This window comes from Mustela nivalis, assembly GCF_964662115.1.
Source record: "Mustela nivalis genome assembly, chromosome: 11".
Taxonomy (NCBI): Eukaryota; Metazoa; Chordata; class Mammalia; order Carnivora; family Mustelidae; genus Mustela; species Mustela nivalis.
In genome coordinates, this window is record NC_139030.1 from 59,584,590 (window position 1) to 59,609,794 (window position 25,205).

The 25,205-nt window shown below is 36.1% G+C and overlaps 1 protein-coding gene across 1 annotated transcript in view; it reads left to right on the forward strand.

The window, feature by feature from the left end:
- Window positions 1–25,205, forward strand: part of CCDC148 (coiled-coil domain containing 148) — a gene marked incomplete at its 5' end in the record, with an annotated part of 251,765 nt that overhangs the window by 162,069 nt on the left and 64,491 nt on the right. Inside the window, 1 exon segment of the mRNA XM_082691417.1 lies at window positions 1,740–1,880. Within this exon segment, the coding sequence (XP_082547543.1) occupies window positions 1,740–1,880 (141 nt within the window).

Below are 25,205 nucleotides of genomic sequence, written 5' to 3' on the forward strand. Positions count from 1 at the left end.
ATATATGCTGTCTACAAGAGACTGATTTTAGGCCCAAAGACACCTCCAGATTTATAGTGAGGGGCTAGAAAATTATTTACCATGATAATGGACATTAAAAGAAAGCTGGGGTGGCTATCCTTATATCAGATAAATTATATTTTTAAACCAAAAGCTATAAAAAGAGATGAGGAAGGACACTATATCCTAGTTAAAGGATCTGTACAATAAGAAGATCAAACAATTGTAAATATATATACTCCTAATATGGGAGCAACTAATTATATAAACCAATTAATAATAAAATCAAAGAAACACATCAACAATAATACAATAATATAGGGGACTTTAACACCCTCCTCACTGAAATGGGCAGATCATCTAAGAAAAGGATCAACAAGGAATAAAGACTTTACATGACATACTGGACCAGATGGACATCACAAATATATTCAGAACATTCCATCCCAAACAACAGAATACGCGTTATTCTCTAGTGCACATGGAACATTCTCCAGATTCTCCTGGGTCACAAGTTAGGTCTCAACCAGTACCAAAGATTGGGATCATTCCCTGCATATTTCAGACCACAGTGCTTTGAAACTAGAACTCAATTACAGGAGAAAGTTGGAAGGAACTCAAATGCATGGAGGCTAAAGAGCATCCTACTAAAGAATGAATGGACCAACCAGGAAATTAAAGAATTTTAAAAATTCATTGAAACAAACAAAAATGAAAACACAACTGTTCAAAATCTTTGGGATGCAGCAAAGGGGATCCCAAGAGTAAAGTATATAGCAATACATAGATGTTATTTTATGTTGAGATCATAATATTAGTGTAGTTTTGCACCTGCTTTTTTGCATCTAATAATATGTTGTGGACATTTTTATGTCAATGAATATAGGTATAGACCATTCTTTCTCAATGGCGGTCATTGCATGATGTATCAGAATTAATTTAAGACTTCTCCTGTTGCCAGACATCCTGTTGCTGTGAATGCGTGAATGAATGTTTAGTTGTCTGAGTTTTGATTGATCTTGGTGTTTGACATGGAATCAATTAGACTCTTTCCAATTTTTCTGCTTAAGCAGCACCACAGGGAACACTCCTGTGGATACATTTTTGTGCACTTATCCAACTGATTGTCTTCTTTGAGTAACATCCCCAAAAAGTGGTTGTGGGTCAAAGGCTATGCATATTTTATATTGTGATACATATTTATTTACATATTGTCCAGTGTCCTTTAGAAGTGCAGTACTAAGTATGCTTCTACCAATAATATCAATCAATACCCAGAAAGTTCTTTTAAATGTCTTAAAATTTCATAGGATCATTTGAGAATTTTTGAAAACTGATTAGAAACTTGAACTGTCATTTCAGAAAAACAAACCTGTGCGAAAATAGAGAAATTTATACGTACTATTTTTGAGAATTCATAGATTCTTTGAAGTCAATTCACAGACTCTTTAGGATCTCAGTCTATGAATCTAAATGAAGAATCCCTGAATGAGATGATTTTAAAGTTTCTCTTTTAACACTTACACACACTTGAACACACACACACACACACACACACACACACACACACACACACATCTTACATACACATCATGCACCATGCACACGTCACACACACAATTTTAATGTGTATTTGGAAAAGCTTTGACACCTGCTTGATATAGAACATAGTCTTATAAAACCTCTGTAAAATCACTTGACTGGGTATAGTTATTGGAATGAATTTCTATTTATTACAGGTTCTTCAATGGCGAGCCCACCAGGAAGAGGTAGCACAATTGGAAATGGAAATTTCTGCCAGAAGAAGAGAAAAGGAGAAGGAGAAAGAGAAACTTTGGAAGGAGAAGGAATTGTTACAAAGAGCAGAGAAGAAAAAGAAAGTATGAAATCTGCTATTTCTGCAAATGCATGAATGAATGTTTGGTTGTCTGAGTTTTGATTGATCTTGGTGTTTGACATGGAATCATCATAGACAGTTCTTAGAAAGATTCATAAGGTTCTAGTAGGGTCTTGCTTCAGTTCATTTAAGCTTCAAAATTTGTGGATATGGAGGAGAATCCACTTTATTAACCTGCATGAGCACAGGTACTTGTGGTTAGAAGAAAGGCCATAGGGAAAGAAAAGTCAGGGTTTATGACTTGTTAAGTCTTGTTCTAAGTAGGAACATGCAAAGACAAGAGGATACCAGGGTAACATTTTGGTTGACTGCAGTGTAGCAACCAACTGTCAAAAGAGGTCTTTGCTGGCAAAATTCATCGTACCAAGGTCAGAGCAGCTTATGGCACACCAGAAAGCCCTTTAAAGAATTTACTTCCTGACTTATTATTTGTTAGATTGTTTGTCTTTCATTTGCTGACACAAATTCATCACTCTACTTTTGAGCAAACATTTGCTTCCCAGTTTTCAAAAAATTAATCACAACACTTATTAACAGCTTCAAAATGATTGCTGATATTCCATGGAAGGAAAAAAGTGAATTTGAGATAGGATTTTAAACATGTATCTAGGGTATTTATTTAGATGTTTTTGTTTATTTTAACAATTTTTGTGGTGTAAACAAACACATTAGTACTCATAACCTAGCACTGAAACTGTTTAATGTTTTTTATTCTTTTATAGATTTATTTTATTTTACAGGTAAAGTTGAAGTTCTCTCTTGAGGATGTACTCAGTACCATTTTCCTTCTTACCTCCTCAAAGTCAGTCTCGATCATAAATTTTATTCCTATCTTTACAGGCCATCAATTGCTTTTAACGTTTTTTTCTTTTAAGATTTTGTATATTGACTTGACAGCGAGAGAGCACAAGCAGGGGGAGGAGTGACAGAGAGAGAGGGAAAAGCAGGCTCTCTGCTGAGCAAGAAGCCTGATGTGGGGCTGGAATCATGACCTGAGCAGAAGGCAGACACTTTACCAACTGAGCCACCCAGGAACCCTGCTTTTAACATCTTTTAATATGTAATTTGTGACTTTTACATTTTTTCCTGAATACTTTGGGACTGTATCATTCTGTGGCATGTACTTCTTCATTTAACCTTAACTTTTGAGATACAGCTATATTAATAAACAGAGATGGAGTTCACCCCTTTCCACTGTGATATACTGTTTCAACAGAGAACAAAGCTGCCTTTCATCCCTTCTCTTAATGGTTGACATTTATGGTTCTGAAGTTTCGTTCTTGCAACCATGCTGGCATAGCCACATTGAACAGGTCGACTGGGTTGTGTGTGCACAGCTCTCTCCACGGTACACCAAGGAGGAGAATTAATGTGTGGTAGGATTTGTATGCTTTTAATTTTATAAAGTTTCTTTTAGTTTATAAGATAATATAAATCTTCTTTTTGACTTTCACCAATCAGATGAATGTGAACAGTATGTCAGTATTTTAAGTCAGGTTCTCCTTCAATCTTCAAAAGTGAAATTGAAAAATTTCCTCATGTTTATTGGGCCATTTTCTTCCTCTGTAAATTGCTTATTAGTACTTTTTGTTTGTTTTTCTTTATTAATCTGTAGAAGTTATTTATAAATTCTGGATATTATTTCTTTTTGTCAGTTATATTTTCTTTCATTGGTCATCTGCCTTTAAATTTGGTCTATAGTGTCTAAGGTTCAATGGAAATTTAAAATGATCAAGTAATCAAAGTTATTAAATTTTTCTCCTTTGTAAACTGTGCTTTCCTTTATGAACCATGACCTGATAGTGAGAGCATCTTTAGAGTTCTTGATCACTTCTGCTTAGGACCATGTACATTTTACTGGCCCAGGACTAGTGCATGTATTGTGTGAGATTGGGACCTGTGCTTGAGATTGCAGACAGTGCTAACTTAGCACTCATACACAGCACCACCCTGGCTTCCTCTGATGACCCTTCTCCTTCTCTGGTCCTAACCAGAAAGTTAGCCCCCTTATCACTTTTCTGGGGAGTGGTCTTGGTGTGTCTGAGTCTCATTGTGTGCATGGACAAGTCCTACAGGACTTAGTGCTCTTCTTAAGAGGCATGATTCCAGCTCCCATGAACGAAAGTCTCATAGCTACTGTTAAAGACCTAGCCGCCAGGTCCTCAGGCCTGTCTCAGGCCCAGTTCTATACAAGAGCCCTTTGACTCTGGCCCCCTCTTACTGCTCTGACTTTGAGTTCCATCTTTATCTTCAGCACTGGGGCATTTGTGTGTATTTGTGTGCAGTTGTGTTATAGTTTGTCCAAAATTTCTATGTGTTTAAAGTAGGAAAGGAGATTTCTATGTCCGCTCAGACAAACTGACCAAAGTTCTGGCTGCCTTTATATATACTATGAATCCAGACTCTCTTTGTTCTGTTTTCTATGCTAGAGACAAATTTTAGTTCTTTACTGTTTTGGAAGAAACCCTCCTATAGTTTCTCAAATCAGCAGCTCCCCCTGACTTGAGACAGATTGCTTTGTTAGCTGGTGCTCTGGTTTTCCTCATCTACTGTTTCACCTGCTTGGATTTCTCTTCTCATAAGCTAGCAGCCATAGAGGTAGAAAAACTATTACCATGTATAATACCCCACCTGAGGATTTCTGAATAACAGATCGTCTTTTTTCCTAATTCTTCTTCTCAGCAACTTGTCTTTTAGGAAATGACACTGTCTTTTTGCTGGAATAACATTTTTAATTTGTATTCCAAAGTTTACCCTGGTAGATGCCCAAATCTTTTCAAATCGACCTTTAAATTATTAGATTACTTTTTCTTCTGTGCTTTAAAACTTGAGTTGAATATAGGATACCCAGTTTTCATAGTTTTATCTCAAGACTCAAAGTAAGTTGTTATTCCTAGGCTGTTAGGTGATAATGGTAATATTTCAGAAACATCTCTTCACTTTTGAAATTATTGTCATGATAAAAATCAAAGAATAATGTCTTTCCATAAACTATCCCTAGGAGCTATTGTAAAAAACAAAATTACTGTGCTAGGTGAACCTTAAAATGCCTGATATGTAATATTGGCCCCAGTACCACCCTTTCACTAGATGTAGCATTTTGGATGGCTTGAATAACATAAAAACTACTCTGCATCACAGCATTTTAGGAGGTTTTTTTTTACTGTTTCATGCCTGGAGTTCTATAGGATCAAAGCAAGAATAGTTTCAGCCTCACTGTAAAAATAGAGATTTCAAGCAAGGCTTATATTAAAAGGAAACAGATTCTTTCCTTGCTCTAGCATGTTACATTTCTCTCCCAATTTTACTGGTTCCTAATCCGGCACTGAAGCCCCCACATTGTACTGCTGAAGGATGGGAAGCATTATCAGGAAAGTCAGAATAACTTCAACAGCCATGGCCCACCAGCCATGTGACCTTCAGCCTTACCTCTAAGATGTTTCTGGGGAGAAATCTATCATTTTGTGATTTCTCAGCCTCGAGGGACATTATATCAGTAAATATCAATAGACCCAGGCATCAGTAGAACCTTGGCACTTATGTGGTTCCCCTTGACCTCAGGTGATTCGGCAAATACTCAGAATTACATTCATCCTACAGAAAACCAGGAGACAGCAAAAACAGTCTAAAATAAAAAAGAGTAGATTATCATAAACAGAATGCAGGCTAGAGAGCTAGGCCAGTACTGCTTCCTAGAAGATTTAAGAAGCTCTGCTCTTTGGAGGGTGTCTTCTCAATTCATATCAAAGCTATTCTCTCAGTGTGGGAATCTGTGCATTCTTAAGAGAACAATTTATCATGAAATCCCCTCCCCATTGTTTCTTAATCTAATAATATACTGACCTAAAGAGCTAAGAGTAGTGGGGTGGGTAGATAGACACTGAAGAATGATAAAAAATAAATTCCCTATAAACTCTACTTCAGGATTGTTGGGACTGAAAGGGGCCAATGAATCACACCTGTGATAAGCGGGCTTCTAAGATAGGCTCCAAGATTTCCTGCCTTCCTGGGATACATATCCTTTATAATCACCAGGATTATAACTTCCATGGGTTAGGTTATGTTATATGGCACAGACAACCTTGGGAAAGGGAGATTACCCAGAAGGACTTGATCTAGTCACATGAGCTCTTTAAAAGTACAGAGTTTTCTTTGGCTTGCCACAAGAGGGGTCATCAGAGATTTAAAGCATGAAAAGGACATGACTAAATATTTTGGCTTGAAGATTGAGGAGGTCACATGGCAAGGAATGTGGGTAAACTCTAGCAGTGGAAAGTGGCCCTGGCTGACAGCCAGAAGGGAAATGGGAACCTGTAACCTATAGTCCTACAACTATGAGGAACTGAATTCTGCCAAAACCAAGAATGAGGTTGGAAACATATTTTCCTCTGAAGCTTCCAGGCGAGAACTCAGTTTTTTCAGCACCTTGATTTCGTTCTTGTGATATCATGGGCAAAGAGTTCAGGGACACCATGCTGGACTTCTGAGTTAAAGGAGTCTGAGTTCATAAGTAAGTTTGGTCTAACTGTTAAATTTTTGGTAAGTGTTACACAGCAGTTAAAAAACTAGTACGGTTTTTGGTATCTAGAAGTGAATTGTTGCCATAACAAATACCTGAAAATGTGGAATGGAATTAGGAAGTGGGAAGAAGTAGGAAGAATTTTAGGAACATGACAGGAAAAAGTCTAGAATGCCTTGAACTGATTTAGTAAAGATGTGGCTCTGAGTCTCAGAAGGAAGTGACAAGCATGTTCTTCAAAACTGGAGAAAGGATCACTGTTAATGTGGTGACAAGAAGCCTAAGGAATTAATTCTGCACTGCAGTTAGGTGGAAAACATTCCTGAGTAATGAACTTCATATGTGATGAGCAAAGAAGATTTCTGAAATGTTGAAGGTGTCACTAGGATTTTTTGCTGCTTACAGTAACAAGGAGAGATTTGGTGCTTTGGGAAAATTCTTAATCTATGTAAATGGCAAAAGACTCCAGAGTTAAGAGATTATTGCCACCATCATGCCATAGAGAAAAGGCTGAAAGTGTGAATATATAATCCTGTTACAGCATTGAAAAGATCACAGGGTCAGAGTATTCAGTCATATAAAAGACTCTTCTAGGAGATTAAGGGTGTTTCTCTTAGATCTCAAACTAGAAAGCCTCTGGGAAGTTTAAGGGCAATTTCTCTCAGTCATCTCAATAGAAAACCAAGAGAGAGAGAAAGGATTATCTCAAAAAGACCTGTGGGTGTGTGACTTTTGTCTAATGGAGTGAATCCTCATAAAATCTGCGAAGGCTCACTTGATTCTTGTGACAATTTTTCAGAAACACTGCCAGCTTGACTGAAAGGGACGGAGCGAGTATGAAATGAAAGGAGGCTCCTGGACCTCCCAAAATTCTCTTGGCAGGAAGCAGGCTGATAAAACTACTTAGGAAGTTGGCATTCCTAATACTTCTATCACTGGACCAACCCACCCATCTAGGCTCAGGAAAATCTTGGCTTTACTTTTCACCACCTTATACATAGAATGGTTGTATCACCTTCCAGTAAGATATACTGACAGTAGATTGTATATAAATTCAAAGGGGTCACTAAAAGTCCTATTTAGGATTATCATTCATCCAGGTATTATTCATTTATTCATTAAGTATTACCAAGTGTCTTTAATGTGACACACATTATACCCAGTCCTTCATGAAATTGTAAGAGGTCACCCTACTCAAACAAAAGTTGCCCCTTTTCTGATATCCATCTATCTATCTATCTATCTATCTATCTATCTATCTTTTATTTAAAATAGCTCTGCACCCAGTGTGGAGCCCAATGTTAGGTTTGAAATCATGACCATAAGATGAAGACTGGAGCTGAGAGCAAGAGTTTGACAGTTAACCAACTGAGCCACTTTGGTATCTTTAAAGGAATGTGTTTACCTGCTCCATCACAAAGATAATACACAATTCTTGGTTAGGTTAGTATAAGCTCTAACTAATAATACAGAAGGGTTTCTTTTATCTTCAAACTTTATGAGTAAGCAAAAGGGTTAGCAGAGAAAAATTAAAAATACAAAGTGGAGTGAAAGATAAATAGTTTGCAATTAGTTAAATTAAGCATGACTACGTATAGTAAATTAAATATATATGCATATATACACAGTATTTACAAATGGGTATATTTGTGTAGGTACATACACACACACACACATAAGAACAGTGTGACTTTCCTGCCTCTCTCACTGGGTACTGATTGCTTAGGGAGTTTAGGATGGTGCCTTTGCCTTCTTTTATGCCTAGACCTCCTCTTCTCTTATTTCCTGATTCTGTATCAACAAACCATACTTTGGGTATCTGTCCTCACATGATGGTCCATGCTAGTCTGATTACTTCCTAGTATGAATCCTCTGATGCCAATAAAAGTTATTAGTTTTGCTACCATTGATCAAAGTTTAGGCCTTAGCATATGAACATTTTGCCCTGACTGACTCCAGTAAGGTCCATCAAGTCTCTATTAATTTTTTCTTTTTGTTTAGGCTTTTAATTGCTACTGTATGCACTTGTGCACTGCAGGAACTGCAGAATATAGAACTGTCCTGTGCAATTTCCTTCAAATGCCTATGGCTGATTACCTTTTATTTCCAGTGCAAGCTTTGCTATTCCAGAGGATGGGGGATATAGATTTAAGGACTTAGGTAGTGGGGAAAAGGATGTTTAAGATAAGAGCACTGCCTGGAGAACATCCCCTGACTGATTAAAGGAGTGTGTGTGTGCAAAAGAGGGCTAGTGATCTAACTGGATCCCACTTAGAACTAAAATGACTTAAGATATAAATACTGTAAATTTTGTAATGTATCACTGGGGACCAACTGAACTGTGAACTTACAAAAACACTATGGCAGCACTCAGCAACACAGTAATGCAGTGGCTTTCAGGTGATCTAAATCTGCTTAAAGCACTTTTTTACATTTTCATAAACGGAGAATATGGAATATAAAAACTCTGATTGATGCCTTGGACCTTGAAAATATGTCTTTGAAACTCTCTGAACTCCAGTTTGATGTCTGCTCTAACATACACCCACCTAAACCTCTCACTTGCAAACATCCTCTTAAAGGAACCACCTGCTACTAAAGCCAAAGTGTTTCCATCTGGCTGAGGTCCAATCTGTTGAACTATTTCCCATCCTCAGTTTTGTGGTTCTCTCAATTACTAATTCCTAAAACTGTGAAGTTGCAGTAAATATTTGAGGAGGTGTTTGTCTTTAATTATTGGTCTTTTTATCTGGGAATCTGATGAAATATCCCAACTAGGGAACTATAAAACCTAGTGAGTAAAATAACTATCAGGATATTATAATCATCAGAAGGAAGACATAGTTAATATATATTTTATGTAAAACTGACTCCAAAGAAACTGGGGTTCAGAGTTTATTTTCTAAATTTTTAATATTAGTCCTCTGAATAATATTATTTAAATAAAGAAATTAATGTAATATGGGAAGTTAATTATCCAAAAGAAATCAAAGATCATGTAATTTTAAAATGTTCATAACGTTCCTTATTTTGTTATTAAAATTTAGAAATGAACATTAACGTAAGCTTATTAACTGATTCTAACATTCTAATATGAGACTGAATGTAGAGCCAGCTATCAGTATATTAACGAACAGGTGACATAAAGGTAGGATGAAATAGGGCTACACTGAGACACATGATAAGTAAATTGTCAAAATTCAAAGACAAAGAATGAATTTTAAGAGCAGCAAGAAAAAAAGAGCGAACTTACATATAAGGGAACCCTGATAAGACCATAGGTAGGTTCCTCCACACAAACATTTCAGGCCAGGAGACAATGGAATGACATCAAAAAAAAATTGAAAGAAAATAATTGTCAATGCTGTCCTTCAGAAATGGAGGAATAAAGACTTCCAAACAACAAAAGCCAAGGGAGTTTATTACCTCCAGACCTGCCTTATAAGAAATACTAAAGAGAGTTCTTGAGTGGAAGTAAAAGAATGCTTATTAACATAATAAAAACACAAAAAAGTAGCGTAAACCTCACTGGTACTGGTAAATATATAGTCATTATTAGATTCTGCAATATAGTAATAGTGGTACATAACTCAAAAGTCTAGCTTAAAAGTTAAAAAAAGAATATGGGGGCACCTGGGTGGCTCAGTGGGTTGAGCCTCTGCCTTCGGCTCAGGTCATGATCTCAGGGTCCTGGGATCGAGTCCCGCATCGGGCTCTCTGCTCAGTAGGAAGCCTGCTTCCTCCTCTCTCTCTCTCTCTCTGCCTACTTGTGATCTCTCTCTATGTCAAATAAATAAATAAAATTTTAAAAAAAGAATATGGTAAAAAGCATCAATACAATGATCTGTTATTAGTTACACAATGAAAAGAAAACACCTGTAAATTGTAATAGCAATAACCTAAAATATAGGGGAGGAAAGACGTAAATGTGTAAAATATATTAATTCCATTGAAGGTAAGTTGTTATCAGTTTAAAATAGGTTTAATATAAATTTAATAGGGGGGCCTGGGGGACTCAGTTGGTTAAGCATCTACCTTTGGCTTAGTTCATGTTCTCATGGTCCTGGAATCAAGTCCTGCATCAGGCTCTCTGCCCAGCAGGGAGCCTGCTTCTCTCTCTGTAGGCTACTCGCTCTGCTTGTGCTTGCTCTCTCTCTGCTTCTGAAAAATAATAAATAAAATCTTTTAAAAAAATGAAATAATAAATAAATAAATTCAATATATTTTATATAAGCCTCATGATAACCACAAAGGGAAATCTTATAGTAATTATACAAAAGAACATGATAAAGAAGTCAAAGCATATTAATACCAAGACATCAAAACTAAAAAAAAAAAAAAAAGATAAAAAAAAAAAACAGTGGATCTACAAAATAACCAGAAAACAATAAACAAAATGACAATAGTAAGTTCTTACCTATGAAAAATTACTTTAAATGTAAACAGATTAAATTCCCCAATCAAAAGACATTTAATGGCTGAATGGATTTAATAAAAAAAATAAAAATCCCACACCCAACAACATGCTGCCTACAAAAGACTCTTTTTAGCCTGAAAGATACACATAAACTGAGAGTGAAGGGATGGATAGAGACATTTCAAGCAAAGGGTAATTAAAGCCAACCAACCAAACAACAAAAAACTAAACAAAACTGGAAGAGATTATGCTGAGTGAAATAAGTCAAGCAGAGAGAGTCAATTATCATATGGTTTCACTTATTTGTGGAGCATAACGAATAGCATGGAGGACGTGGGGAGTTAGAGAGGAGAAGGGGGTTGGGGGAAATTGGAAGGGGAGGTGAACCATGAGAGACTATGGATTCTAAAAAACAATCTGAGGGGTTTGAATTGGCGGGGTGGGGGTGGGAGGTTGGGGTACCAGGTGGTGGGTATTATAGAGGACACGGATTGCAATGGAGCACTGGGTGTGGTGAAGAAATAATGAATACTGTTATGTCAAAATTAAATAAAAAATAAAAAATAAATTAAAAAAAACTAAACAAAACAAATAAAACTCCAAAAGTAGCTATACATACAGCATATAAAATAGACTTTAAATTTAAAATGGTAAAAATAGACAAAGAAAGTCAGTATATAATGATTAAGTGTTTAAGACATCATGATGGTATAACTGTAAATATTTATGCACCTAACATTGGAGCACCTAAATATGTAAAGCAGAAACTACCAAAGCTAAAAGGGGAAATAAATAGTAATACAGTAGACATTTTAATAGTCTACTTTAAACAACAGATAGATTTACAGAGAACCAATAAGGAAACCGTGGATCTGAACAATACTGTAGATCATGTCATCTGCAAAGAGACAGAGTTTAACTTCTTCATTGCCAATTTAAATACCTTTTATTTCTTTTTGTTGTCTGATTGCTGTTGCTAGGACTTCTAGTACTATGTCGAACAAGAGTGGTGAGAGTGGGCATCCTTTATATGGAAAACCCAAAAGACTCCATCCCCAAACTACTAGAACTCATATAGCAACTCAGTAATGTGTCAGGATACAAAATCAATGTACAGAAATCAGTTGCTTTCTTATACACTAACAATGAAAATATAGAAAGGGAAATGAGAGAATCGATTCCATGTACTATAGCACCAAGAACCATAAGGGGAATAAACCTAACCAAAGAGTTAAAGGATCTGTGCTTGAGGAACTACAGAACACTCATGAAAGAAATTGAAGAAGACACAAAAAGATGGAAGACCATTCCATGCTTATGGATTCGAAGAATAAACATTGTTAAAGTGCCTATACTGCCTAGAGCAATCTATACTTTCAATGCCATCCCAATCAAAATTCCACTGGCATTTTTCAAAGAGCTGAAACAAACAATCCTAAAATTTGTATGGAACCAGAAGAGACCCCGAATTGCTTAAGGAAATGTTGAAAAAGAAAAACAAAACTGGGGACATCATGTTGCTGATTTCAAGCTTTACTACAAAGCTGTGATCACTAAGACAGCATGGTACTGGCCCAAAAACAGACACATAGACCAGTGGAACAGAGTAGAGAGCCAAGATATGGACCCACAACTCTGTGGTCAAATAATCTTCGACAAAGCTGGAAAAAATATACAGTGGAAAAAAGTCTCTTCAATAAATGGTTCTGGAAAAATTGGACAGCTATGTGTAGAAGAATGAAATTCCACCATTCTCTTACACTATACACAAAGATAAACTTGAAATGGATAAAAGACCTCAACGTGAGGCAGGAATCTATCAAAATCCTAGAGAACATAGACAGTAAACTCTTTGACATTGGCCACAGGAACTTCTTTCATGATATGTCTCCAAAGGCAAAGGAAACAAAAGTGAAAAGGAACTTTTGGGACTTCAAGATCAAAAGCTTCTGCACAGCAAAGGAAACAGTCAACAAAACAAAGAGGCAACCCACAGAATGGGAGAAGATATTTGCAAATGACATTACAGACAAAAGGCTGATATCCAAGATCTATAAAGAAACACCTCAAACTCAACACACACAAAACAGATAATCACGTCAAAAATTGAACAGAAGACATGAACAGACACTTCTCCAAAGAAGATATACAAATGGCTAACAGACACATGAAAAAATGTTCATCATCATTAGCAATCAGGGATATTCAAATCAAAACCACATTGAGTTACCACCTTACACCAGTTAGAATGGCCAAAATTAACAAGACAGTAAACAAGTGTTGGAGAGGATGTGGAGAAAGGGGAACCCTCCTACACTGTTGGTGGGAATGCAAGTTGGTGCAGCCACTTTGGAAAACAGTGTGGAGATTCCTTAAGAAACTAAAAATAGAGCTACCCTATGACCCTGCAATTGCACTACTGGGTATTTACCCCCAAAATACAGATGTAGTGAAAAGAAGGGTGAGCTGTACCCCAATGTTCATAGCAGCAATGGCTACAGTTGCCAACTGTGGAAAGAACCAAGATGCCCTTCAATGGACGACTGGATAAAGAAGATATGGTCCATATATACAATGGAGTATTATGCCTCCACCAGAAAGGATGAATACTCAACTTTTTATCAACATGGACAGGACTGGAAGAGATTATGCCGAGTGAAATAAGCCAAGCAGAGAGAGTCAAGTATCGTATGGTTTCATTTACTTGTGGAGCATAAGGAATAACACAGAGGACATTGAGAGATGGAGAGGAGAAGTGAGATGGGGGAAATTGGAGGGGGAAACTAACCATGAGAGACTGTGGACTCTGAGAAACAAACAGAGTTTTGGAGGAGAAGGGAGTAGGGGGTGGGGTGAGCCTGGTGGTAGGTATTACGGAGGGCACATATTGCATGGAGCACTGCGTGTGGTGCATAAACAATGAATTTTGGAACAGAAAAGAAATAAAATAAAATGGAAAAAATATTGTAGATCAAATGGAAGTAACAGACATATAAAAAATATTCTATGCAACAAAAGAATATACATTCTTCTTAAGTGCATGTGCAACATTTCCTAGGACATACCTTATGTTAGGCCACAAAACAAGTCTTAGCAGATATAGGGTTAAAATTGTACCAAGTATCTTCTCTGACCACAATGGCATGAAATTAGAAATTAATAACAAGAGGAAAACTGGAAAATTCACAAACATGTGGAAATTAAACAATACTTTTTTTTTTAGAATTTGATATTTCTTTATTTTTTTCTCAATTTATTTATTTTCAGAAAAACAGTATTCATTATTTTTTCACCACACCCAGTGCTCCATGCAATCCGTGCCCTCTAGAATACCCACCACCTGGTACCCCAACCTCCCACCCCCCGCCACTTCAAACTCCTCAGATTGTTTTTCAGAGTCCATAGTCTCTCGTGATTCACCTCCCCTTCCAATTTACCCCAACTCCCTTCTCCTCTCTAACACCCCTTGTCCTCCATGATATTTGTTATGCTCCACAAATAAGTGAAACCATATGATAATTGACTCTCTCTGCTTGACTTATTTCACTCAGCATAATCTCTTCCAGTCCCGTCCATGTTGCTACAAAAGTTGGGTATTCATCCTTTCTGATGGAGGCATAATACTCCATAGTTCATCATCATTAGCCCTCAGGGAGATTCAAATTAAAACCACATTGAGATATCACCTTACACCAATTAGAATGGCCAAAATTAACAAAACAGGAAACAACATGTGTTGGAGAGGATGTGGAGAAAGGGGAACCCTCTTACACTGTTGGTGGGAATGCAAGTTGTTGCAGCCTCTTTGGAGAACAGTGTGGAGATTCCTCAAGAAATTAAAAATAGAGCTACCCTATGACCCTGCAATTGCACTCCTGGGTATTTACCCCAAGGATACAGATGTCATGAAAAGAAGGGCCATCTGTACCCCAATGTTTATAGCAACAATACTCTTTTGAATAACCAATGAATCAAAGAAGAAATTAAGAAATAAAGCTTCTTGAGACAAATGAAAATAGAAATTCACCATACCAGAACTTATGAGACATAGCAAAAGCAATTCTTAGAGGGAAGTTCATAGCAATAAGTGCCTACATTAAGAAGTAAGAAATATCCCAAGTAAACAACCTAACTCTATACCTTAAGAAACTAGAAAAAGAAAAACAAAATTAGCATAAATTAGAAGAAAGGAAATAATAAAGATTAGAGAAGAAATAAATAGAGAACAGAAAAAAAATTGAAAAATTAACCAAACTAAGAGTCAGTTCTTGAAAAAATAAACAAAATTGACAAACCCTTAAGTAGACTAAGAAAAAGAGACGCAAACCAACAAAATTTAAATGAGTAAGGAGACATAACAACTGATACCACAGACAAGGAAAGAACCATCATAGGCTAGCATGAACATGTATATGTCAAACAAACAAACAAACAAACATACAAACTGGACAACCTAGGAGAAATGGGAAAATTCTTAGAAACATACAGATTACCAAGACCGAATCAGGAAGCAATAGTACATCTGAATAGGCCAATTACTACTAAGAAGATTAAATCAGGAATAAAATGTTTCCCAATGAAGAAAAGCCTAGGACCAAGTGGCTTCACTGCTCAATTTTAGTAAGCAGTTAAAGAACAGTTAACACGAATCCTTCTCAAACTCTTCCCAAAAATTTGATGAGGAGAAAACATTCCCAAACTCATTTTTTAAGGCCATCATTATCCTGATACCAAAATCAGAAAAGGACACTAGAAAAAAACAAAACAAAACAAAACAAAACACTATAGGTCAATATCTTGATGAATGAGATGCCAAAATTCTCAATAAAATACTAGCAAACTAAATTTAGAAGTACATTAAAAGTATCATTCACCATAATCAAGTGGGATTTATCTCTGGGATGCAAAGATGTTTCAACATGCACAAATCAACCAATGTGATACATCACAGTAATAGAATGAAAGAAAAGGATTATATGATCATCTCAGTAGATGCACAAAAATTATTCAGCAAAATTCAACATCCATTCATGATATCTCAACACAATAAAAGCCATATAAGACAAACCCACAGCTGAAATCATACTCAACAGTGAAAGGATTAAAGCTTTTCCTCTAACATCAGGAACAACACAGGATTCTCATTCTTATAGTTTTATTCAACACAGTACTGGAGGTCCTAGTTAGAGCAATCAGGCAATGAAAGAAAAGGAAGAAAAAGTGGAAGGGAAGGGCTTCAGGATCAGAAAGGAAGACATAAAATTGTCTCTATTTGCAGATAACATAATTTTATATATAGAAAATTCTAGAGTCTCAACCCAAAACTGATAAATCTAACCAGTAAATTTAATAAAGTTGTAGGATACAAAATCAACATACAAAAATCAGGAACATTTCTATACAGTAAAAATGAAATTTTTAAAAACAAAGAAATCAATCCCATTTACAAGTAGCATCAAAAGCATCAAAAACAATAAAATACTTAACAAATTTAACTAGGGAGTGAAATGTATTCATGCTAAAAACTACAAGACACTGATAAAAGAAATTGAAGAAGACACAAATAAATGGGAAGGTATCTCATGTTTATGGATTGGAAGAAGTAATATTGTTAATATGTCAGTACTACAGAAAGCCATCTATAAATTCAGTGCAACCACTATCAAAAGTCTAATGGCATTTTTTATAAGAGTAGAAAAAACTCTCCTGAAATATATATGGAAACACAGAAGACCCTGAATAGCTAAGGAAATCCTGAGAAAGAACAAAGCAGGAGGTATCATACTTCTTGATTTCAAGCTGTGCTATAAAGCTATAGTCATCAAAACATTGTGGTACTGGCATAAAAATAAGCAAATAGAATAATGAAACGAAATAGAAAGCCTAGAAATAAATTCAACCCTATATGGTCAGCTAACACTTGATAAGAGAGCCAAGAATACTCACTGGAGGAAAGATGGTCTCTTCAATAAATGTAGCTGGAATAATTGGATATTCACAAGTAAAAGAATGAAACTGGAACCATATATTCTACCACTCACAAAAAGTAACTCAAAATGGATTAAAGACTTAAATAAGACTTGAATCTGTGAAACTCTTAGAAGGAAACAGGAACAGAACTCCTTGACATGGGTCTTAATAATGATTTTTCAGTATGAAACCTGAAGCACAAGCAACAAAAGACAAACAAGTGGGACTACATCAAACTAAAAGTTCTCAGTCAAAAGAAACTGCCAACAAAGCAAGAAGACAACCTATGGGATGAGAAAAAGTATTTGCAAACCATATATCTGATAAAGAGTTAATATCCAAAATATATATATTAAAAAAAAACTCATACAACTTAACAGCAAAAACAAAATAACCCAATTAAAAATTTAGGCATTTTAAAAGGATCTAAACAGACATTTCTACAAGGAAGACATATAAAAGGCCAGAGGTACATGACAAGATGCTCAACATCACTAGTCATTAGGGAAATGCAAATTAAAATCACAATGAGATATTGCCTAATGCTCTTTAGAATGGCCATCATCAAAAAGACAAGAAGTAAAAACACTGGCATGGATGTAGAGAAAAGGAAACACTTGTGCACTGGTGGTGAGATTATGTGAATTGGTATAGCCACTATGGAAAACAATATGGAAGATCCAAAAAAATTAAAAATAGAACTATCATATAATCCAGAAATTCCACTTTTGAGGCTGTATTCAAAGGTATCAAAAACACGAACTCAGGGACACCTGGGTGTCTCTGTTGGTTAAGAGACTGCCTGCAGCTCAGGTCATGATGCTGGAGTCCCAGAATCAAGTCCTGCATTGGGCTCCCTGCTCTGCAGAGAGTCTGCTTCTCCCTTTAACCCTCCCCTCATCTCATTCTCTCTCTCTCCCTCTCTCAAATAAATAAATAAAATCTTTATTATTTTTTAAAAGATATTTATTTATTTTTTAAAAGTTATTTATTTATTTATTAATAAATTTAAATTTATTTAAATTTATCAAATTTAAAAGTCATTAATAAATAAATAAAATCTTTATTATTTTTTAAAAGATATTTATTTGTTTTTTAAAAAGATATTTATTTATTTATTTATTTGAGAGAGGGAGAGAGAGCATGAGAGGGGAGAAGGTCAGAGAGAGAAGCAGATTCCTTGTTGGGCAGGGAGCCCCATGCGGGACTCAATCCTGGGACTCCGGGATCATGACCTGAGCTGAAGGCAGTCGCTTAACCAACTGAGCCACCCAGGCACCCTAAATAAAATACTTTTAAAAACACTAACTCAAAAAGATATCTACACCCCCATGTTCAAAGCACCATTATTTACAATAGTCAAGATATGGAAACAACTTAAGTATTCATCAATGGATGAATGAATAAAGAAGTCATGGTATATATACACAATGGAATATTTTCAGCTACTAAAAATGGGGAAATAAACCATTTGCAATGACTTGGATGGACATTGAAAGCATTATGCTAAATGAAGTAAGACAGAGAAAGTGAAATCATAATGCTAAGTGTAGTCAGAGAAAGTAATTATGCTAAATGAAGTCAGAGAAAGGTAAATACTATATGATCTCACTTGTGTGGAATCTTAAAAAAATATCTCTGATAAAGAGATCAGACTTATGATCACAAGGAGGGGTGGCAGGAGGGGACATTAATTGAAGATTGTCAGAAGGTACAAACTTTCAGTTATAAGAACGACACATTACAGATATTTAATGTACAACATGGTGTCCATAGCTAACACTGGTGTACACAAAGTTGTTAAGAGAGTAAATCATGGGACACCTGGGTGGTTCAGTTGGTTGAGCTGCTGCCTTTGGCTGGGGTTATAATCCCAGGATCCTGGGATCAAGTCCCGCATCAGACTCCTTGCTTGGCGGGAAGTCTGCTTCTCTCTCCGCCTCTGCCTGCCACTCTGCCTGTTTGTGCGTTCTCTCTCTCTCTCTCTCTGACAAATAAATAAATAATTAAAAATCTTTAAAAGAGAGTAAATCTTAAGAGTTCTCATCACAAGGAGAAAATAATATTTTCTCTTTATTCTTTTCTTCTTTCTTCTCCTTTTATTGTATCCATATGAGAAATCGGGTGTTAGTTGAACCTATTATGGTAATCATCTTACAATATGTAAATCATACCATCATACTACACACCTTAAAGTTATAGAAGGATGTATGCCAATTATTTCTCAATAAAACTGGAAAAAAATGAAATTTTCTACTAGAACTTTTCTTTGAAAAGTAAAACTAAAACAAAAACGTGATGATAGGATCTTCCTACTTTTTGTCAGGACACAGTTTTAAGAAAACATCAGATGGAGAAGGAAAAAAGCAGCCTGGATTAGTCAAGAGCCAGATGTATGTTTCTTTGGAAGAGATTTTTCAATAGGCAGTTTTAAAATTTTTTTAAATTAACCCCAGGTATCAATTTTTGGGTATATCTTCTGTCTAGGTCTTGGTTATTCATGGTGATTTGATTTAATTAATAGACATCTATACAATGCTTGCTTCATGCAAGGCCCTGTTCTATGTTCATTTAATCTTCTTGACAACCCTAAGGGCAAGGTACTAATGTGATCTTCATTTTATAAAAGAAAAACCTGAGACACATAGAAGGTATGTAATTTCCCCAAAGTCATACAACCATAAAGAGGTGCAGAATTTGAACTCAGCAGGACTAACTCCACATTTCGTGATTCTAAACACTGTGCTATGCTGTGTACCATTGTGATTGCTGTTTGCTATTAGTTTTGTGATTAATAAATTTTGAGAAAAGTCAGTTTAAAACTTTTTGCTTTAGGGTCATTTTCATGGCGTTGGTCCCGTCCTAGATTACTCAGAGTTTCTAAATAGGTAGGAAACTGATAATTTTAGAACTCTTTAGTCGTCTGCTTACTAGGAGTATTTGTTGTTCTATATGTGCAAACAGTTTCACTGTGTCTGTCTCCTTTTTCCTCTTAATATTTCTTCAGGATTTCTCTCCTTGGGCTAATGAACCACTGTGACTAAACAATTTATAAGAAACCACACAATTATAGGTGTTTCTCCCCAAGTATTTATTTAAACTCCGGCTAGCTAACATACAGTACAATATTATTTCAGGAGTAGAATGTGGTGATTCATCACTTACATACACCATTATAGTTAGATCACAATTGAAGTATCAAGACGTGTTATGAATGGATTTTTTAAAACCACTTTCATTGCTTCTTTGGTGCTCTTCTTTTGTTAAGGAGACCAAAGAAAATAATGATTTCCATGTGATTTTTTTTTTTAACCTCTCGGTATCTTACTTAACAAGAAGACAATCTCCACAGGCTTCCAGTATCACATCTACCAACCGATCAGAATTTGTACCCATTACCCACTTTCCCTTTTACAATGCATGAAGTATCTGTGCTCCTAAAGCCAGCCCCTTCATACACTACACCCTATCCTTTCTCTCCTATTCAAGGTCATCCCAGTCTCTCTCCCACCACCATTTCTCTCTTCTCTTCTAGATCTTTCCTATTAACCTACAAATATTCCATTATGACTTCTATTTAAAAAAAAAAATACTCTCCTTTGACCCCATACCTCCTCCCTTAGAAATTGTACCATTCTATAGTCTACACACTGTCTCCAGCTTCTTTCCATTCACTCTCTCATGGGCTATTTTGTCCTACCACTCCAGCAAAGCTGTGGTTACCAAGGTCATCATCGATCCCATATTGCTCATTCCAGGAGTTAGTTCTCAGTCCTCACTTTATTTCAACTATTGAAATAGAAGTGATCACCACCTCCTCCTTGGAAAACTTGATACTTGGCTCTCAGGAAGCCATTCTCTCTGCTTTTATCTCCCCTTGCTCTTTTACCTCACTGTATTTTCCTTCTCAATAAACTTGGATGGATCCTCCACATCATTCTAACTTCTGGGCCTTGGAGTGCCCTGAGGGCTCTAAGTATATGTACTTCCTAGGTGATCTCAATCAATGCAGTATTATTTAGATGTCATTTAGATGCTGACAATAGCAATTAACATCTCTGGTCTAGGCTTCTCTCCTGAACTCCAAATTCATGCATACTATTGCCTCAAATATAGTACGCCCAAAATGTATTCTTGTTTTTCCCTGCAGGCCTACCCCTTTCCCAGTTTTCTTTTTCTCAACAAATGGAAACTATTCTCCTAGTGCTCCAACCAAAAGCCTTAGTATTATCTTTGACTCTTTCTTTTCCCCTTGCACACCTCCTACCGATACCTTCATCTATTGTCATAAACAAAGGCTTTACCTTTTAAATCGGAACTATTATAATAACTTCTTAATCTCTTAATTTCTCTGCCTCCTTCTTTTCCATTCCCATTCTCCTTCTCCAGGCTATTTTCCACACAGCAGTCAAAGAAATGTTTTTAAAATTCATGCCAGATTATGTCACTTCCTGCATTACATTCTATATCTCTCGGATCTTATATCCTGCCACTTTCCCCCTAACTCATCTTGTGCCAGCCATACCAGTCTACTTCCTCCTCTTCCAACACCCTGGCACATGTCGTCTTAGGCTTCTGCAGTGGCTGTTCTGCTGCCTGGAATACTACCCTTCCAGATGTCTGCATAACTCACTCTCACTTCATTCAGGGTCTCACTTCAATATCGTGTTATCAGAGACAAACCTCATCCTCAATTACCAAACTTAAAATAGCACCCTCTTTTTCTGTCACTTTGTTCATTTGCCCTACTTTTATTTTTTTCTTAGCACTTATCATCCCACCTGATACCCATTTATTTATCTATTGACTGTTTTCTCTTTCTCTTCTACAATAAAAAAAGGGTTTTTTTTCTATTTTTGTAGTTTTATCTCCAGTGCCTGACACAAGGCACTCAACAAATAATAGTTGAATGAATGAATATAATGAAAGAGCAGTATGCAGCTGTACTTTAATGCTGAGGAAAATATGCTGAACTAGGAGGACCTAACAAGGTGGGTGACCTTGGGGGGTGCCTAGGTGGCTTAGTCATTAAGTATCTGCCTTTGGCTCAGGTCTTGATCCCAGGGTCCTGCGCTCAAGCCCCACATCAGGCTCTCTGCTCAGCGGGGAAGCCTGCTTCCCCTCCCCCATTCCTCTTGCTTGTGTTCCTATTCTTGGTGTCTTTCTCTCTCTGTCAAATAAATAAATAAATAAATAAATAAAAGGTGGGTGACCTTGGGCAAGTTATACAGCTCTGTGGGATTTTGCCTCCTCAATTGTAAAATGAGGTGTTTGGATTAAATGATTGCTAAAATCACCTCAGCTCTAAGAAGTTATGATTGAATGACTCTGAGGTTTGATTACTTTCCACTTTTCAGTCTCCGTGACACCTCGGGTTGTGAAATACAACATCCTCAGTATATATACTCCCTTCCTAATGAACAGTGAAAAGAGAGAAATTAAACAAGATTACAGACAAATTCATTTTAGCAATATCAACATATGACATGATCATTATGTAATATTTCAATGCCCATACTGAAAATAGACTTTATTTTTAAAGAAGACATGACAGTAATTTTTTAATCCACCTGGCATTTCAATTAAGAGGGAGATAACTAATGTGTTTACCCCAAAACACTTCCTTGGCTCATCATTGTTCTAAGGGCATAAGACTACATCACAGCACAAAACAGCTATTGCCAATTCAAGTAGACAGCTCTTCTGTGGAAAAATGATCTCACAAATGACCAAAGTGAACACCACCTAAAAGAGATTAATATAATTTATCTATGCATATAGACATCACCTACTTCCATGCAAATTATAAAAGAGGCATTAATACGACTGTGCTGAACATCCTCCCCTTGGGTCATAACTACTCTTCGTTTTTTTTAGTTGTCTTGTACAACTCCCTTGCCCTCTGGCTTCTGGTCAGATTCAGTCAAAATGGAACACTAGAGAGGGGGATGAGAAAGGAGACTGATATTGGGAGAGTTGTTTCCCCAGCTCCTAGCTCTGCAGAGTTGTGATGACCAGCTGTGTCCTCCACCAAAGTTCTCAGCCCCTCCTGTCCGGTGGCCCTCCTCACACAGCTTTCTCTGACTCTAGTATTGGTGATAAAGGAGCTTAGCTGTTGCATGATGTCTTATGATTGCCCTGAATTCCAACTCTCCTTTGTCAATTGTCCCCTTATTAGATTCTTCTTCATTTATTCTAATTTTGAGCATGCCATCTGTTTCCTATTAAGAATCATTAAAATAGAAAATTAGTAAGAGAATGTAAGACAAAAAATTAAGAGGATGGGAATATAGTTATGTCAGCAAACCAGGACTAAAAAGGGGTGCTGTAATTGAACATGGTTAAAGTTAAAAGGAAGCTTTTAGCTCTTATTTGCTAATAATAGACAACATCCTAGCACATCAGGAGCTGACAGCATGTACTGGGGGGGAGGGAAGCAAACCACCCAGTGGATAGCATTTTTAGTAGAACTGCTTTACAGAAGAATCTAAATCAATCCTCATATATTGCATCAACCTTTATAAGGCCTAGGATATAAAATTAAACCATAGTCCTGTGAAACTTTCTCTAGAAAGTGAAAATGATGCTGCATGCAAGAGTGATAAAAAGTGAAAATGTTATATACAGGAATATACAATGTTCTTGTCATCTGACTTGCTATAGAAATAGAATTTGGAAATTTCTGGAATGAATAATAGTCATGTCCCTTAGATGTTCCTTCTAAACACTGTTTTTTTTTTTTGTTGTTGGCCAGACTTTCAAAAAACATACTTTTGTAATTGTATTTATGTCTATTGTAGATAGTTTGGAAAATACAAATAAGCACACAGACTACAATAAAAGTCACCCCAATTCCTAAACCAGTACTAAAAGAAAATTATAAAGTGTTCTTATATTCCTTTTTCTACATACATGGGGAATTTAACTTAATACTACATATATTATTTTTAACCTATTTTAAAAATTTATCAATAAATCTTATATATTTCCCCTGTTTTCCTACCACATATTTTTTAGTGTTTACATAGTGTTTCATCATGTAAAATATTGCATTTAACCACTTTCTTATTTTGGAGTATTAAATTATTTCCAATCTTTCACCATTTTAAGGCTGTAATGAATATACTGATACCTAAGTCTTTGCATATGTCCCTGCTTATTAATTCTAAATTTTGTTTCTTAATTTTTGAGGCTTTTTGCTAGTGATTTTCTTACTTATTCTTTAGAAAGAGTGTGTCAATCTATCCTCTTACCAGTGGTGGATGTACTTGTTTATCAGGCTGGAGATTGGTGGCAAAAATGTTCAAGTTTAGGATACTGGTAAATAGCTGAAATACAAATAGTCTGAATTGTGGACTGAAAGGAGATCTATTCAAATAACCAGGCAGGAAGTTTGCAGATTTGATTTTCTATTTTGATTTCTTACCCATATAAAAAGTGTTCAAATGTTTGCATAAAATTACTTTGCAATGCAAAGTAATTCTTTTGGGGCCGAATTTTTATTGAGAAGCTTCACCAGGTCCTGGGTTGAAGCCCACAGAGCTCTCTATACCATAAACTATAGAAGAGATGATGTTGGCTGAAAGGTTTTGAGGATAGAGTGACAGAGTGTCCCTCTCTAGAAGAAGAAAAAAATCTTTAATCTGACCCTCACAGATGACCTACCTTGAGAAATACCATACCCCCAGGCTTTTATGAGATTAAATGTACTTCTACCTTACACATGAGTTAGTGGAGTGAACCACTGACTGTTTGTTGTCTGTTTTTATTGTCTAATTGAATACTTTTTTAGTAGTTTTGGTTTTATATAAGTTGAAATAAGAAGAGTTTTGTGCAGTATTGCTTTTCCATATTGTTTGTCGCTGGATTTGTTTAGCAGAGGTATATCATGTATTTCTCATTTGCAAGATGCAGTACTAGATACAAATACGTATTACAGTGTAAGCATGTTCCTTACCCTTCAGAAATTCATACAAATGTGTGAAAGATTATGTGATGAAATACAGATGCTTATCAAATCGATTGTAGGGAAAGAATAGTCCTACTTCAATTGGTGGCGATTTTATGGGATACAAGCTGATCTAAATGGAGCAAATGGAAAAAAGTTAAAGTAAAAAAAAAAAAAGCACAATAATTTTCTTTTAAGAGGACCTGCTGCTTTTACATGTAACAATATCACTATTTTATGAGGTTGCATATTCCATACCAAAAGTAGAAAGATCTGTAAGATGCAAAGAATTAGCTAAGTAAATTAGAATCTAGAAAATGGACTTAAAGTCCATTATCTCAGTGGCTTATGAGTAATGGAGTTGGATATTTTGGATTTCCTATTTCATATATTTTAAGTATCTAGTTAAGGATTATGACCTCCTCCTGAATAAGTCTATAAAGCCCTTGAAATA